The sequence below is a fragment of the Neovison vison genome, chromosome 6, assembly GCF_020171115.1.
Source record: "Neovison vison isolate M4711 chromosome 6, ASM_NN_V1, whole genome shotgun sequence".
NCBI lineage: Eukaryota > Metazoa > Chordata > Mammalia > Carnivora > Mustelidae > Neogale > Neogale vison.
This window is the reverse complement of record NC_058096.1, coordinates 99,245,900-99,264,709: the sequence shown is the minus strand read 5'-3', so window position 1 is coordinate 99,264,709 and position 18,810 is coordinate 99,245,900. Positions and strand designations below refer to the sequence as shown.

At 37.2% G+C, this 18,810-nt stretch overlaps 1 protein-coding gene across 3 annotated transcripts in view; it reads right to left on the bottom strand.

The window, feature by feature from the left end:
* Positions 1 to 18,810, bottom strand: part of NAALADL2 (N-acetylated alpha-linked acidic dipeptidase like 2) — a 1,286,203-nt gene that overhangs the window by 349,024 nt on the left and 918,369 nt on the right. For all 3 annotated transcript variants that reach the window (XM_044251814.1, XM_044251815.1, XM_044251812.1), the window contains one exon: positions 6,453 to 6,596. In XM_044251814.1, the coding sequence (XP_044107749.1) occupies positions 6,453 to 6,596 (144 nt within the window). The remainder of the gene's footprint in view (positions 1 to 6,452; positions 6,597 to 18,810) is intronic.

Sequence of the window (18,810 nt, the reverse complement as noted above, 5' to 3'; positions counted from 1 at the left end):
ATCCCAGGACCCCGAGATCATGACCTGAGCTGAAGACAGATCCTTAACCCAGTGAGCCACCCAGGCACCTGGAAAAAGGATATCTAAAAAGCTATAATTCTAGGGTAGCTCTAAAAGAATACAAAAAGTATTTATAGCTGCTAAAATTATAAAGGAAAAAATATAATGACAAAATAATCTAAATCTAATGAGAGAAATAAAACAAAAGTAAAACATAATATGTGGTACAAGGAAGAAACCCAAATTCAGATAAAAATATGGAAGCATAAATAAATTAATAATCACTTTAAATGTAATAAACTGGAAGTTTCAGCTAAAAGATAATCAGATTGCATTTAAAATACAAAGTAGTTGTAGGGTGCCTGGCTGGCTCAGCTGGTAGAGCATGTGACTCTTGATCTCAGGGTCATGAGTTAAGTAGAATTTACTTTAACAAAATACAAACTAGTTGCTAGTAAGAAAAGATGCTAAAAGAGAAATATATAGAAAGCTGGATAGTGAGAAAAAGAAAAAAAAGCTACTGAGGCTAAATTAATGTCAACCCAAATCAATTTTAAAACACACATTAAAAATACAAAGAAGAAAAAGAAATTTAAAAAATATAAAGATCACTTCATCTGATAAGTGTTTCAACCAACCAGGAAGATGTGCTGGATTTGAACTTGCAAACACCTAAGAAATGACCTTAAAATGTATGAATCAAGAATCAACAGAACTACAAGATAAAATAGAGAAATCTATACATATAAGATACAGGCAATTTGAATGACTTGAGTATGGTGCCTAGTTTGAGTGAGCAAAGAACTATATGCCTGACAAAAAAGTACACACTCTTTCCAAATACTCATAGAACACTGGGAAATAAAGGAAACCTCGGAGAACCACAACACATTCTAATGAAAACTGAAGGAGCACCTGGGTGGCTCAGTCAGTTGACGTCTGCCTTCTCAGGTCATCACCTCAAGACCCTAGGATCAAGCCCTGTGTCTGCAGGGTGTCTGCATCTCCCTCTCCCTCTGCTCTCTCTCTCTCGCTAATAAATAAATAAAATATTTTTTAAAAAAAAAGAAAACAAAAGAAAATTGAAGTTGCTTATACTCTAGCTCAGAAGAATATTATATTCTTCCAAGCAGCATACACGCGCCTAAAGCATGGCTCAGAAAGTCAGGAGGCGCTCCCTCCAACATGGGGAGCATGGCATTCACATGGAGCTTTAGAGGACAGAGGCTTTTCAACTTAGAGACACAAACTTGAAGACATGTTTGGATAATAGGGGAAAATATTGGATACATGAAGGAAACAGCAGGATGTACAACCAGAAATGCACTCCTCAACTAGCCCACGACATAAAGAGGACCATCAATCTATAAGGATAGGGTATGCTCTAATGGAGTTTATCACATACATCAGCTACGAAGTTTAGTTGAAGATTTTTTAATTTGAAAGAAGTGACAGGTACTTGAGAAATTATATGACAAGAATACAGGAAACAATAAAAACTGCTGAGAAACACTGGGAATCCGAAAACACTTGTTAAACTAATTCTGCCGAAGAGTATACATCTCAGGTTGTCTTTAGGTCTTTTAACAAACAAACATAACTCTAGACTGAATCTAAGTTGAATCATTTCTGAAAATCAAAACTGTCAAGACAGAAAGCTGGAAACATGAGAAGTTCGGGTGAATGACAGATCTGTGTCACCCTTGGTAAACCCAACCTGCACTCCCCAGGAAACAGAGAATTGACTGTACTTTCTGCGGACTTTGGACAATAGGTTTCCCACCTATGTTCACTCTGTTTAAGACCCTTGATGAGTAGTCCTTCAAAGTCATATCTGAAGCTTTTTTCCCTTTTGTCCAAGGACTTCAGACTGGGAGCTCATGAAGGCTGATCTTTAGTTCTACGGATTACTCTGCTATCAGCTTCCAGCTCAGACTCCTAGGTTCACTGTGCAACTTGCTGCTTGAAGAGCCATAAAATTGAGGTGTCACCATTGCACAGTTTAGTGACTTCTAACATTTGTCATGACACTGATTGCAAAAGTATTCTAACTCACTGAATTTTTGGAATAAAAAGTGGCCACTGCCTCCATATGCATACTACATAGAAGTTGTCTAAACAAATTAAAATTTTCAAATGTTCTTCCAAATACTTTCCTCCACATTCATGGCTGGAAGTTATTAAAACCTACTCTATTAGTTTGTAATTTTCTTATATTTTCTTTTTAGGCCTTCTGAGGAATTATTTTTCCTAGAGCACAAAAAAGGCCATATCATATCATTTCCACACCAGTCTGTTATTTGCTTGATGTATCTACTGAGACACTTTAACCAGAAAAACAAAATGCACTCCTGGATCTTCTCACACGTAGCAATGTTAGGACTACTCTGAACAGGTTGATTAGTTTCCTATGTAACAAAAAATAATGCTGAATTCAACTGTACTAGTAACATTTCTTGTTAATGAACATTTCCTGAAAAGCTAAAATTTGCTATTTGCCAATAGATTTTAGTTGAACTTCAATTTTTGGGCAATATGTTTAATACGTCTTTTTAAATCTCTACTCAAGAAATGATAATGAGTACTTTTAAGTAACTGTTACAAATTAGAAATATGAATCTTCAAAATACATATGAAATAACAGACCTCACTATATTATTCTAATTAGAGTAAATTTCATCAAAGAATATATATAATTCTGACCAGGGAAATTATATATTTATTTATTTATTTCTCCATTTGAAGAGATGATCCAAATCTACTTATGTAAAAACTTGTCTCACTGATGACACATAGAAATAGCCATTTTTCTATTAATCAAAAGTGATTCATCAAACATATTAAAGATGTTTCTTTTAACTCGATTCATTTTAAATTTTTGCCTTAAGTAATGGATTTTAAGCTCCTCCCTCACCTTTTTCCACTATATTCATCGTTTTTAATCACAAACTCAGACTGACAATTGAAAACTCAAATTCCCATGTTTTGGTTGATTCTCAAGGACAAAGACTGGTAACTTATTAGATCAACAGGTAAGGCCTGCAAAAAGTAAGACAAGATCATGGAAAATAAAATACAGTCAATATGCAGTTATCTGATCAACCCATTTGTGTGTGTGTGTGTGTGTGTGTGTAAGTCTTGCTATATCAAGACCTTTTTTCCTGCTTCTTTTTCTATCCCTCAAACAAGTCTTCATCCTCTCAGGACTTTCTGTATAAATACTTTGCTCTCTACTTCATTTTGTTGAACCTATTTCATGAATGAAGATATTAAATACTCTTGTTTAGTTTAAGTTTCATGATCTGTTTTAGTTAGCTTTTTTTTTTTTTTGCAAGAAACTAAAAATCCAACATAGATTAGAAAAAAAAGTGGGGTGGGCAGGGAATTGTTGACTCATATACATGGCCAGTTCAGTTGGTTCACCTTCAGACAAAGCTTTAAGGCTTGGATGATGTGGAGAAGATTTTCTATTCCCCACCCCCCATTATTCACTTGTACCTTCCTTGTGTTGGTCCATTTTCAGGTGGGCTATACTCTCAAGGTTCCAAAGAAGTTACCAAAAAGGCTAAAGGCTTTTTCTTTCAGCTATACTGTTAAAGTGAGTCATTGCTCAAATAAATTCCAAAAATCAAGTCTTGGCACTGTTTGGCCAAGATCATCCTGTGATATGCCAACAGACTTGAGCTAATAAGGATCTATTTCTAGAGTCTGGGATGTGGCCAAACATATTCACACTACTGGGAAGTTTGGGCAATAGTTCCAAAGGGGGTGGGGAGGCAAATGGATGTTAAAATTCCACTATACTCTTGCTTGGATGATAAAGAATTTGGATTTGTTATATACAAAGGATTAAATGGGTATAATAAATAATTAGTTGATTTGTACACATATTTTTAATGTACTCCTGCCTAACTTTTCTGTGAAAATTTTTTTATACTGAGGCTCAAGAAAAAGAAAATTCCACAATAAGATATAACTATGTCTTACATTATTTTTATTCTATAAACTATAAGCATTGCTCTTATTGCTCCAAAATATAGCATTTCATTCTGTATCCTTTCCATGTCCCATCCTGATATATATCAGAATGAGCAAATAATGTATTTATGAGAAAATTTATAAGCTAATTAATTTATCTTGGCTATCATAAGTATTATTATCCAAAACATTATGGGTAGAGACGTGTTACCCTACATTTAAGATTCATTTAAATTTAACAACTCATACTGCTCCATCACTATTTGGGAAATCTAAATGTTAATACCCTGCACTTTAAAAGATGATGAAAGGAGTGCCTTTCCTAAGGCACTCCGAAGATGCAGCCTGTGGCTTGCACCCCACCACAGGCATGTTAAACATGAAACACCCACATCTACAAATTTTTCTAAAAACAATAATAGCTACTATATCCATGAGGAAAATTTGATATGGCATAATTCCTTACAAAAGCAGGCTTATCTTGTATTAAAAAAAAAAGATTGTATTTATTTATTTGACAGAGAGAGATTACAAGTAGACAGAGAGGCAGGCAGAGAGAGAGGGGAAAGCAGGCTCCCCACCGACCAGAGAGCCCGATGTGAGGCTCGATCCCCGGACCTTAAGATCATGACCTAAGCTGAAGACAGAAGCTTAACCCACTGAGATGCCCAGGCGCCCCTCTTGTTGTTTTTTTAAAAATGGAGTTGTAGGGGCACCTGGGTGGCTCAGTGGGTTAAAGTCTCTGCCTTTGGCTCAGGTCATGATCCCAGGGTCCTGGGATCCAGCCTCTCATCGGGCTCTCTGCTCCGCAGGGTGCCTCCTTCCTCCTCTCTCTCTGCCTGCCTCTCTGCCTAGTTGTGATTTCTCTCTGTCAAATAAATAAATTTTTTTTTAAAAATGGAGTTGTAAAACAGGTTTCAGGGCACATCTCATTCTTTCTTCTAAGCTTTATACATGTTGTAACTTACTGTAAAGATATAGCTATGGGGTGCCATTTTGCTTAGCTATGACATTATTAAACAGATATTGAACATACTGTGGAGGAAACTGATAAAGTTCTTTGGTTAGAAAGACAATTGCTAATATAACATTTTACAGTATGCAAAAGTACTGAGACATATATCATAACTTGATTCTCAGATCAACCTGAGATAGTAGGTTAGATAACCTTCTGTAGATCCAGAAATAGCAGCTGTATGATGCTGTATGAGCAGTCATGGAGCCAGTACGCGGACTATCAGCTTACTGAGGGCAGGACAGTGGCTGGACCACATCAGGGGCTCTGAATATTTATTGAAGTAACCAGTTAATTAAATCTGGTCTCAGAACTCCAGAGCGTTCCTTACAACTAAAGTATTATTATAGCGTTCTTCACATATTTTAATAGAGTTCACGATCAATTTGTAAGCCTCAAAATAAAAGACAATAAAACAAAACAAAACAAAACAAAACAAAAAGCTCCTCAAAGACTTCTTTCCAGCTTTGAGGACCCAGGCTTATCAGTGTTTTCCATATATCCTAGTGGCTCAATCAATAATCAGTTTAGGAGGCACTCAATTGATTGGGCTTTGCAAAGTATGCATGCCTCTCTAACAGAGGGCAATCCTGTATGTATTCAGGTTTGGGGTTTCTTTTAGGTGTCTTCAAAACATTTTTTTTTTTTTAATGCTTTTGTTGTCAAGAGAAAAGCAGAAGAGATAAAATCTGGGTCGTTGAGCCTCCAGGCCTGGATGCAGAAACAAGAGTCCTCGGTTGAATTTTACAATGACTAGATCCAAATTGAACAGTATGTAAAGAGAGTCTCTTCATCAGGACTCTAATGCTGCGGCTGGAGGCAGACCTAAGATGCAGCCTGTGGCTTGCACCCCACCACAGGCAGCTTAACTACTTCAGTTTTATCCGGTGTGTTCCAACAAGGCCAGACAAACCGTTCCGTGGTGCAAGAGGCATCTCTCAGGCGATGATGCGTAAAGACACAGGGATTTTTTAGTCAATCGCAGGAATTAGGCTTTAATGCTTTCTACTAAAAGACTTCATACCCCAGATAGCTGACTGCTATCCACAGAATCTTGGCAGCCAAGCAGACTGCTGAAGCTGAAACGAGGAAGCTCTGTTAAGCAGATTTTCGTGAATGCACAAAATGCTTTATTTGTAAAGCTGCTTTTCTTTGCTACAGTTTAAAATGCTTTCTGCTTCTCCCCTTTTTTTAACATCTCTCAGTTTGATCAAGTCTCAGACTTTATCAAAATTACTTTCCAAAAACGTCCCTTAAGAGCCAGAGATGAGAAATAAATGCTCACCTCATCAAAAAAAAAAAAAAAAAATGCATTTTTTTTTATATGTTTAGAATTATTCCTTAAAAAATGCATTTTTTTTTTAAGGAATAATTCTAAACATATCAATTCAAGAGATTAAAAACGATCACAGTTCTTACAAAAACTATACAGTACACAGAAAGACATGAAATACTTTACCATTATTTGGAAGTTCTAGAGGGCTACAAACACCAGTTTGGGCTCTGCTGTTTGGAGAAGAGATCAGTTTCTCCACGAGAGACGCCGAGATGGGCTGAACTAGCAGAGACGTGAGGTTTGATCGGTTTTGTCTAAAGCTTCCATCTGGATCAAAAAGAGAAGGGAACAGAAACCTTAGCCAACAGAAATTAAAAACACTTCAAGAGACATTTTTTGTAATGAGTATTTAAAATATGAACCATATGCTTATCGGAGTTCATTTGTTTATTCCTTAGTTATACTCTACTTATTAAAGATGATCTGAGGTACTTCAGTCCAAATACTATTATGTATCCTAGAGAATGATGGCAGATTGTACACACATCTCCTTCCATTCTCCTACAGGACTCCACTGGAATGACAACAAAGGAATAAAAGAGTGTAAATCCACAAGGGCTGACCTAGAGAAGGGACAATAGCAGTAAGATTCTAAAAGCCAGAGAGCAGATACCTAAGCGTCAATTGATGTAACAGACCCAAAGAGACCAAAACCTAAGCGAGCAGAGAGTAAGCTGAGAAGCAATGTAGTTTGTACCATAGAACCCAAAAGGCTTGGGAAATGGTCACAGCACCTACCTATTAAAATATGGGTAAAGGAGGGCACCTTGGTGGCTAAGTTGGTGATGTGCTGCCTTCGACTTAGGTCATGATCCCAGGGACCTGGGATCAAGTCCCACACTGGGACTTGGGTGTGGGGAGTGCGGTGGGGGGGGTGGGGAGGGAGTGTACCTGCTCAGCAGGGAGTCTGCTTGTCCCTGTATCTTTCCCTGCTGCTCATGATCTCTCTCTCTCATTCTCTAATAAATAAATAAAACCTTAAAAACAACAACAACAACAACAACAAAAACATATGGGTAAAGGAGGGGGAAAACAGGAGAATTTGATGAAATTCTGATTGTGAAGGCCTCCCTCCTCCTGAAGTGGTCATTCATGCCTTCAATCAAAGAGTGTCTATTCTTCCCCCCCACTCCCTCAGAAAAGTGCAAGGGAATGCTGAATAGAGAGGGAGACACCAGACACAGTGAAGGTGGGGGTATCTCATATTTAAATGGAATGGTCTTATAATTGCAGAGACTCATCAAATGTTTTACTGTCTTGGTGCCCAGAATCCTTCCTTCTAGGTAGGGCAATAGGACGTTCACTTGTAGTAAATATGACCAGGTCATTGAAGACTATATAAAAATACTGAAAATCTGGAAGCTTACAATAAAACACCTCACCAGAGACATCCTATGTTAAAGTCCATCAATCAATAAACCCCATCCTTACACAGAATTTAAAAATGAACTTAACTTTGCCATTCTCAAGTAGGCACCCTTAGCCAAGGACAATCCCAAAAGGGCACACATGCATCAGAGCTTATGAGTAGAAGAGTAAAGAGGTCAGGAGGCTCAGGGAGGGACGTCGCCAGGAAGACAAGGAAAATGGAAAAACAGATGTGTGCTAATGTATTGAGAGAATATTTACAGTAGAGATCAGACAGTTAGCACCTGAGCAGTTTCTAAATACATAGAAAAATCAGAAATCTAACCAGTAGACAACTTTTAGCTTCAGAGGGAGCAAAAAGTTGTTCAAAAAAGAAATGTAATCATCATACAATGTGAATAATATTTACATAGTCTTAATAATATACATAATGACTCACACACACACACATACACACACACACACAAAATGATACTCTTGGGAAAAAAAAAAAAGGGACAAGTCAGGGGTGATGACCCATGGAGACTTGTGAAAGCAAACTAAATCCTTATCATCCATAGTGGTAATAAATAAAACTGAAGAAATGAAATCGACTCATAAACATGTTTTTTGATATAGAGAGGTAAATATAAAATGCAGAGAATGACAAAAAGTACTGAAATAGATCGAGCGTTTGCCTTTGGGAGAGAGAAGAAAGAGAAAATATAGGGAAGGAGGGGAGAAGATGAGATTTTTGTAAACTAACTTTGTAAATTATTTGAATAGATTCGTCTCTAACTTGAAGAAAGACAAAAGTTAAATAAAAATAAGGAGAGAAAACTATGTAACAGAAGTAAAAGAAAAATCCGTAAGTACTCAGAGTAAAGAGGATAGAGAGAATAAACCAAACTGTGCTTAAGAACTAAAAACATACGTATTCAGCTGATATATTTATACTGACTCAGAGAGGAAATACACAATGGAATGACTCTCTCAAGCAGCCAAAACGTCTGTGAACACAGAGCTTTATTTTTCAGAACTTTTATTAGGGAAAACAATTGCCGAAGGTTTTCTCAGAATTTAATTTGATAGGACTGCAGGGGGTGCAGAGCCAACCAGACTGGTATCCAGGCTCCAGGAGGCAGATTATAAATGAGAAAATATGTTACAGAAGTGTTTTCTTAATTTATCATCTGGAAAACCACAAGGCTAAAAAAAAAAAAAAAAAAAAAAAAAAAAAAAAAGATATTTAGCTTGAGCCTATGGCAACCATAGCAGTCATAGCTTGAAGAAAGAATAATAAACATTTAAGCTCAGGATCAGTTCTGTTATGTAAGCACGGTGCTCGTTGCGTAATCCAGTAACCCCTTTTATATGGATATATGACAATGCATTTTGACCACAGTGTAGTTCATTGCTTCCTAGCCATTTTCATGTCATAGGAGCAAGAGTGGCCGTATAATTTGCAGGGCCCAGAGCAAAATGACAATGTGGGGTTTCCTGTTCAAAAAGAATTTTGAGACAGTAATAGCGGAGCATTTAATCAAGGGAGGCCCTTCTGAATGGGGGCCTGTGCAATGGTTGACATTGCATGCCCCCAAGTCAGGCCCTGCAGGGCTCACACAGCACAAGATGCCATTCAGCTCACTGAGAAAAACTGAAGGGAATTTTCACACATCAAGGAAGCTGTTATCAGCCTCTGGTAACCAGCCCTGAGTCTCTGCTGCTCCAGGTTGCCATAGTGGTTAATATCTCACGGCATAGATGGTGTCCCTCAACACACCAGCTGCAAAGCTCCGATATACCCCTCTTACTCTGAGAAGATTGATTTTCTACTACAGAATGGATTTTCTCTGTCGGCCATTACGTACAGGAGCTCTAGTGTATATGGGACGGTGAGATAGTATTTATGAGAAATGTGCAATCTGCTATTTTGATCTTTTCATGGACGTTAGGTCCTGATACATTACCAACACAAAATGAAACTTCTTAAAATGCTTCATGATCTCACCCCTCTCCTGATCAAATGGTGGACTCTGGTTTGCCATTCAAGGCTCTTCACAATCTCAGACCTTGCAGTGTGAAGGTTATTTCCTATCGTTCGTCTCCATACATTTTATGCTGACACATAAGCTGTTCTCCCACATAATCTGTAAAGTACGCCCTCCATGTTGTTGCAAAAGCCACCCCTTCCCTTTACTAGCTATTCGCATGCATCACACTGTCTGAACTTCACACTTCCTCCGAAACCCAACTCAAAAGCCACTTTCTACATGAAGCTTTCTCTGTTGCCCTCTTCTCACTATGTGGTATTTCAGTGCTTTTTTGTGGTGTTTTTTCGTTTCTAATTAACATTATCATTACATTTCATACTTATCACTTTATCACCTTGTATCTCCTCTTTAAACTCTAAATTCCTTGAAGATGGGGCGCCTGGGTGGCTCAGTGGGTTATCAGCCACAGGAAGCCTCTGCCTTTGGCTCAGGTCGTGATCTCAGGGTCCTGGGATGGAGCTCCGCATTGGGCTCTCTGCTCAGCAGGGAGCCTGCTTCCCTTCCTCTCTCTCTGCCTGCCTTTCTGCCTACTTGTGATCTCTGTCTGTCAAATAAATAAATAAAATCTTTAATAAATAAATAAATAAATTCCTTGAAGAAAAAACCAAGTCTTCTCCATCACTGCATAACACACAATGCCAAGTACAAGGACAGGAACACAACAGGATCAGCAGTTCTTTGAAAAATAGTTTCAATGCCACTATCTCACTGGTTTTCCGAGTGCCTTGAAGATGGAACAAGCGTACAACTAAAGAATAAATTATAATTTTATTAATCCTGCACTTGCTATACATTTGTGCCTTTTCTCCAGCTCACTGCCCTCCCATAGCGGACATATTACATAGATTTTCAAAACCCATCTACCCCCCAAATAAATAAATAATAAAATCTTTTTTAAAAAAGCGGGGGGGCGCCTGGGTGGCTCAGTGGTTTAAAGCCTCTGCCTTTGGCTCAGGTCATGATCTCAGGTCATGATCTCAGGTCATGATCTCAGGTTCTGAGATCAAGCCCCACATAGGGCTCTCTGCTCAGCGGGGAGCCTGCGTCCTCCTCTTTCTGTCTCTCTCTGCCTGCCTCTCTGCCTACTTGTGACCTCTGTCTGTCAAATAAATAAATAATAAAATCTTTAAAAAAAAAAAATCTATCCCCATCAACTCACTGGTTAACCTTGCTGTAACATTATCTTTTATGTGAAAAAAAAATACTATCTCTATAATTAAAATAATCTGAGATGTATTTATCTGTTAATGAAACAATCAATAATTGCATTTTTTCTATAATTCTCTATCAGGCGTATGAAACAATATATTTAAAAGTTAAATATGAGTGAACCCTAAACCCTAATTGAATGTACTTAAATCTTTGCCTTTATTTTTTTTTTCTGAATGACTAATAGACTTGCATTAATTTTGAAATATCTGAAGTGGTTCATTAATTTTTCACCTTCAGCTTAATGGAAGTTTGACAAACAGTTCACTTTGAGAGCAGATAGTAAAAGCAGGACTTTACAGTATACTAAGATTAAATTATGTATAAATGTTATTTTTTAACTCATTTATTGAAGAAGAGTTGAGAATTTTATTTTCTTGCATTATTAAGAGGCTTTGAATAAGAGCAAATACATACACCATTTTTATTCATTTATATTTTAAAACACATTTATGAACTATAAGGTATGTGTTGAAAATCAGGCAGATTGTGTACCTGATGGAAAGGACACCATACAGAAAAGATGTTGACATTACCTCTTAGCTCTGCAGCTTTTATTTTATTTTTTTTAAAGATTTTATTGTTTTGAGAGAGAGCGGGGAAGAGAGAGTGAGATCATGGTGGGGGGGGGGCAGAGGGAAAGGGAAAAACAGACTCAGTGCTGAGCAGGGAGTAAGACGTGGGACTCTATCCCAGGACCCAAGCATCATGACCTGAACCGAAGGGAAACACTTAACTGAGTCACCCAGCCGCCATAGCACTTCAACTTTAAGATTATAACATAGATATCATGCCCTGTTTCATTGTTTATATGTACTAAAGACTGACAATAACCTTTTTTTTTTTTTTTTTTTTTTTTTTAGTAGACAGTTCTCTCTTTCTTTATGTACTTGTTGCAATCCAAATAAAGATCCAGATCAATCCATGCCACCAATAATCCAATTCCCAGACACAAGACTACATGCATGTAGTGGAAAGAGGAAACAGGACATAGAGGCCCAAGTCTGACTTCATCACTGACTCACTCTGTGAAATGTAATGTATAAACAATTTTACTCTACAAGATTTTCATCCCATCTACTATACTCGAATAACAAGGTGGCACTGAATGGCCTTCATTACTTGGACTTCATGAAATAAAAAGGGTATTACCTTAGAGGCTGACAGCCTGAACCACAGTGGATGAAACTTAGAAGAAATGAGGTTTAAAAATAAGTGAGAAGTTTTCTAATTGCACATATTTAGTAGGCTTTTCATTACGCTTTTTCAAATTGTTGATGCCCTCTTCAATCATACCTGGTTAGGTGTCTAAAGAAAGCATGAACACTCTATTACCCGACAGCTGCTCTTTTTGTATGGCAAAATGGAATTCTTTTAAATTCAGCTGAAGAAGTGCATACACCCAAGCATCGATTACCCAAAGAATATCAAAAAAGGTAAGTCTTCAGAAACCAGAAATCTTAGACACTGGGATCCTCAGATTAATGCACCAAGAAGTGAAATAAGGTAAAAAATAATAATAATGCTGGCAAATAAAGCAAGAGGAGCCTTGAATGGATCAGTGATGATAACATGCTGTCACTGGAAAGGATAGTACAGTTTCTAAGCTGAGGAGTGGAACTCAACCGCTAGAGCAGTGTGTGTAAACCAAGATCCTGCTACATGAGGGAAGCATAGATTCTACAGACTCTTTCTATTCAGCATGTGTAGTCCTTGGACAAGCAGCACAGGCATAGTCTAGGAGCTCCTTAGCAATGCAGAATCTGAAACTCCACCCCTGACCTTCTGAATCTAGATCTGTAGTTTAACAAGATCCCCAGGTGATTCCTATGCACATTTGATAAGCACTGGCCTAAATCATTATATATTTCTCCACAGCACAATTTACATGATTTTCACGGCAAAGAAGATAATAAAAATCAGGATGAAGAAGAAAAATAAATAAATAGTAGCTCGTGTTTGCTCACCTTCCCCAAAATTAAAGAGGACAACAGCCTTTAACTGTCTCCATAAACCCCCAATCAACAGTTTTTCTCAGAGACTCTTTCAAAATGGGAAACAAGGCCTGCTCTCGCATGCTATCACTAAATAACAAGTTTAAGTTGGACTCGGAACACTTCTCTTTGTTTTGTCCTTTCCCCAAAGATAAATTTGGTGATTCGAGATCAGAATTACACTAAGCACTTTATTTCAGCCATGAATAAATATTACAATAGCCAACTGATTTGACTTCTTTTTCTGTCCCCTTGGTTTTCAAGTATTATAATTCATTATAGTAGAAGACTGACAAATGTAAAATGTAAATACTTCCTACTTGCCAGCGAACCAAGCAATCAGAGAGTTTATAAAGCAGAGATTTTTAAAAAGACATTTTGTGCCGCACTTTTGTAAAAAGACCCAGATGGCAAAGGAACAAGTTGATATCAGTGATGTTATCCCAGAATACCTGATTTGACTTTCTCCAGAGAACTGCCACTTTGACAGAAATCAGACCATTAAATAACTGGCACAAATGTTCTTTCATTTTTATTTTAGCTCACCAAATTTACAGTTATTTTCCAGAAATGACCAGTGTGCTAAATTGGCTAGTCATTTTGTTGTCCTTGTAGATACAACTGGTCTTTTATAACTTCAGCATCTCATAGCCTGCTGGTTATGAATAGCACCATCTCCCCTCAAGATAGTCAAATTCAGTACTGTGTTGTTCAGGTTATTATTAAAAAGGAAATTGTTAACACTTAAAAATGTGTTGTGCTATGTAGATTTCTTGGAGCTCATTTGAGTTCTCTGTGTCTCTATGTGTGTATATATACGTACATCCATACACACATAGCCGCATATACCCGTATGTGTATATTTTTACAGTATAAGATGTTTTCACTGATAATTTTCATAACTAGAATGAATTACTATTTCTTTAATTAACAACTATTTCCTGCCTACCCTCAAACTAATATAAATTGTAGGTCTGAAAGCTGCCCAATGTTGGGCGCCTGGGCAGCTCAGTATGTTAAGGGCCTGACTCTTGATTTTGGCTCAGGTCATGATCTCAGCGTTAAAAGATCAAGCCCCACCTCACGCTCCCTATTGGGCATGGAGCCTGCTTAAGATTCCATCTCTCTCCTTCTCCCTCTCACCTCCCCCAACTCCCTCGCTTAAAAAAAAAAAAAAAAAAAAAGTTGGCCAACGCTAGTTTACCCAATTCTTGTATGTCACTTACTCTGGGAAACTAACATGCCCACATGTAAATCCTTGCTCAGATATTTGGTAAACACTGCTTTTTTCTAATTTCCTTTTTTAAAAAATTTTATTTATTTATTTATTTATTTGACAGACAGCGATCACAAGTAGGCAGACAGGCAGGCAGAGAGAGAGGAAGGGAAGCAGGCTCCCTGCCAAGCAGAGAGCCCAATGCGGGGCTCGGTCCCAGGATGCTGGGATCATGACCTGAGCAGAAAGCAAAGGCTTTAACTCACTGAGCCACCCAGCAGTCATTCTAATTTCCTTTTTATTTTTTGTTCACTGACCAGAGTATAAGCTTCTTAACTGATTCACTGTTATATTCCCATGGCTTAGCCCACTACGCAGTAAAAAGCAGCATCATTTGGATGAATGATCAGACCAATGTTCAAGTGAATAATTTAGTTCTGTCTAATCATAAATATAAAACTCATGACTCATGATATAAAACTTGCAATCACAAAATCCTTAAACTGAAGACACGGATGGTCTCATCTCCTCATTTCATTGGTCCTCTCTTAAGCTAAGCATATTGCCATATTCCATAGTAATTATCACAATATTTTACTGCTTAACTCACGTGTTACAAAAAGTCATAAAGGGAATAGAAAGTAATACACTCGTTTATAAAGCAAAGTGTCTGTACAATCTAATATTAAAAGACCATACAGGGGCGCCTGGGTGGCTCAGTTGGTTAAGCAACTGCCTTCGGCTCGGGTCACGGTCCCGGAGCCCCGGGATCGAGTCCCGCATCAGGCTCCCAGCTCCATGGGGAGTCTGCTTCTCCCTCTGACCTTCCTGCCTCTCATGCTCTCTCTCTCAAATAAATAAAAAAATTTAAAAAAAAAGACCATATAATTTTATTTAAAAAATAATACACAAGAAAAATCTGTTAATATTGTTAATATGTATATTAATATTTGTTAATTTAATCTGGACTCTCTCTTTCCAGTTAGCTTATTCAAAATTATTAATAATGAATATGACACAGGCTCACAAGGAGCTAGCCACTTTTCTCAATACTAAAGACATTTTTTTTAATGTTTAGATGTTCAAGATTTGTATTGGTAAATTAAAATTATTTGAGGGCACCTGGGTGGCTCATTTGGTTAAGCAACTGCTTTTGGCTCAGGTCATGATCCTGGAGTCCCAGGATAGATTCCAGCATCTGTCTCCCTGCTCAACGGGGAGTCTTCTTTTCCCTCTGGCCCTTCTCCCATCATGCTCTCTCTCTCTCTAATTCTCTCTCTCAAATAAATAAATAAAATCTTAAAAAAATTATTTGGGGCAAAGGACTTTAAAATATAAACTATCATCATTTTCTCCCTTCAAACAAATATGCTTGGATTATTTGTATATTTGTGGCTATGCAACAAACATTCAATTAAGGAAGAGTTTTTACTATTGTAGTAAAAAGTTTTGATTAATATGCAGTTAAGTGAGGTGATATGCTTCATTTTGGCCAGTATATAGGACATAAGCATAATATTTAATTAAATTGTTAGTTGATATCTGGTGTGTCCTGTAATTGAATTTATCATTACTTAGAGAATTATGAGAATATATTTTTATAAATAACTTACATGGTTTTTCATGACTTTATAACACACTGATAAATTACTTCAAAGTCCATTCATATATTTCAAGTAGATGGTGGCCATAATTAATCAGATTACATTTTTGTAATCTGATCCTTTCTACTCAAGAAATAGCACTTCCTTTGGCATAGGGTTTTATCTCACTGAATTTGTATCTACAAATTTGTCATTTTTAAAAGATTTTATTTATTTATTTGACAGACAGCGATCATAAGTAGGCAGAGAGGCAGGCAGGGAGAGAGGAAGGGAAGCAGGCTCCCTGCTGAGCAGAGAGCCTGATGCTATTCGAGGCTCCATCCCAGGACCCTGGGATCATGACCTGAGCCTAAGGCAGAGGCTTTAACCCACTGAGCCACCCTGGTGCCCCAAATTTGTCATTTTTAAATGAAAATTTAGATATACAATGGCAGTGGTAATATTCAGATGTTGACAAATATTTTCTGAATTCTATTTCAGAGGAATAATTGATTATATGAGAACCAATTTCCCATTCCCTGAAAGTCTAAATATTTCTATTTTTTTTTATTTCTCATTTGTCTAAGACTATTTCATTTCTTAAAGCACTCCAAGAACATGAACATTTGGAAACAAACCATAAACTATATCATAAGAAAAGCAAACTAAGAGACAGATAAAATATCTAGTTTGTTCTTTACTTCAAGGAGAGTAGTCTAGATTCATAACTGGAATAATTGGCCATCTGCACATTACATGTAATATAAGCAAAGCAATCCTCTTCAGAGGCATTCCCCCGAGAAGCTTCCCATCTCAAACTTGAAGGGTACGAACATCGGAATGATTTGCAAAGGTTCTCAATTTAGAAAAGGTGCAGTTTGCATTTTTCATAAGATAGCAAATAAACTGTGTGGATGGGTTTTGTTTGTTTTTTGGTTGTTGTGAAAGTATGCAACCATTAATTTACGATAAAGTTCTTCATACCAGATTGTAATGAGAATGAATACATTATTTTATGAGGCTGATTAGATGAACAGGCAGAAAACCAATGCTTTATTTCTGGATTTACTTAGTTTTTTAGAGATTTCTGATAATAAAAGTAGAAAATAATTAACCCTTGCTATCCTAATATCGATGTTAGATTAAATGAGCTATCACACATGCAGTACTTTCCAGATCTTCTTGTTTCTTACGGATCTTCTATTTTTGACATGGAAACACTGACACAAGAAAGGGACACTTGCCTCGAGTACAAAGACCAATATCTGGTCCTTACTCCTACATAGGAAGTCACTCTGGGAAAGTTTTTCATCTCTTTTGCAGTCTTATATTCATCATGTATACAATATCTAAGGACTTCCATTTCTAAGTTTTTGATTCTAAACTTGTCCATGAGCAATCATTTAAGTAAGTTAATAGTTCTCTCTCTAAAATGTGTTTCAAATGGCCATATGGTACTTTATAATCCAGACAGGAATTTAATTGAAATACTTCTCATCTTAATATTGAAAGAGGCTCTTTGTATTTAGATGGTTACATCTGACTTTGAGGTGAATACCTCTCTGCTTGTCCCTCTCCCTCTCCTCCCTCCCCCTACTCGCTCTCTCTCTCTCAAATAAATAAATAAAATCTTTTTAAAAAATACTCTATTATTAATTCTTCTTTTCAAGTTATACATGTGGGAATTTTCTTACTTAAAAGCCCTATAATCTGGGGTGCCTGGGTGACTCAGTGGGTAAGCCTCTGCCTTCAGCTCAGGTCATGATCTCAAGGTCCTGGGATCAAGTCCCGCATCAGGCTCTTTGCTCATCAGGGAGCCTGCTTCCTCCTCTCTCTCTGCCTGCCTCTCGGCCTACTTGTGATCTCTGTCAAATAAATAAATAAAATCTTTTTTTTAAAAAAAGCTATAATTTGATGAACGTAATTTAGCAATTGGACTGCATGTACATTTCCTAAAGTATTTTATGAAATGAGACCCAAATTAACAATTAAAAAAAACCTAAAATAATTCTTTGCCTATTTTCTTACTAAGGTAATGTTTTTCATGTACTGAAAGGTTATTTCACTAAATAGTAACTCTTCTTTGAAGACACAGCACAGGCTGTAGCGACACAGTGAGAGCCATCGTTATGCTTAGTATAGTACTAATGGTCTAGTTAATAAGCTTGGGCATTCTATAAGGACAGCAGTGGTGTCTTTGTTAGTTCTTGTATGTAGGATTTCAAGCAGCACTGGACACAGTCACCTTTTAAAAGCTTTTTCATGGTAATGGAGCTTGAACAAAATTCGAAATTAGTGACTTCGGCCTAAATTTTTTTTCTAGCTTCTTTATTTAATATTCCTAAAAATCCAATGATGTAATATTATACCCTGCACTATGTACCAAGTACCTTTCAGGTCATTTTGAGTCAATGTTATAAATGTTGCTGAAGAGGTAGAAAACGAGTGGGATCTTAAATAACTGGAAAAGAGAAAAGTCCAAAAGTTATTCCAGAGCAAGAACAGAGCCCCTTCAGCAACTCTATTTCACTGCATTTTTGTGGCAGTTGGAGACTGGAACAGAGATGCCAGATCTGGGAGGGAACAGATGATCCAAAATGTCTGGCTTCATGACTAGAACTCATCAGTGAATGGAAGAGTTTCAGGGTAGCCAGAAAACCTATGGTCTTCATTGGGGTAAGGGGCTTCAGGGGACCTGAAGAGAATTGATATAATAAAAATCAGGGCAAGACCAGTACCTGAAAAAGACAGTGATGAATTCAGTGGAAGCAAAAAACTCACTGCTAATGGGTGAGTGGAAAAGCAGGGTCCTGTGACTGGTCACTGGTTAGTATGTCAAAGTTTGGCCCATGAAGCAAATCTCCTTGATTCCTTATAAGGAAATAGAAGTAATAGCAAGACACTAAAAAACAATTACTAGAACTGTACTCTGTACCTCTGGTGTCCATGGCTTTGACATGACCTTTAATACAATATGTAAGTTTCGAACTATAAGGAAAATGTGTATAAGGGAGATGATTCTAGGCAAAAATAAATAAATAAATAAATGAATAAATAAGCATGATGAAATGGACTGTG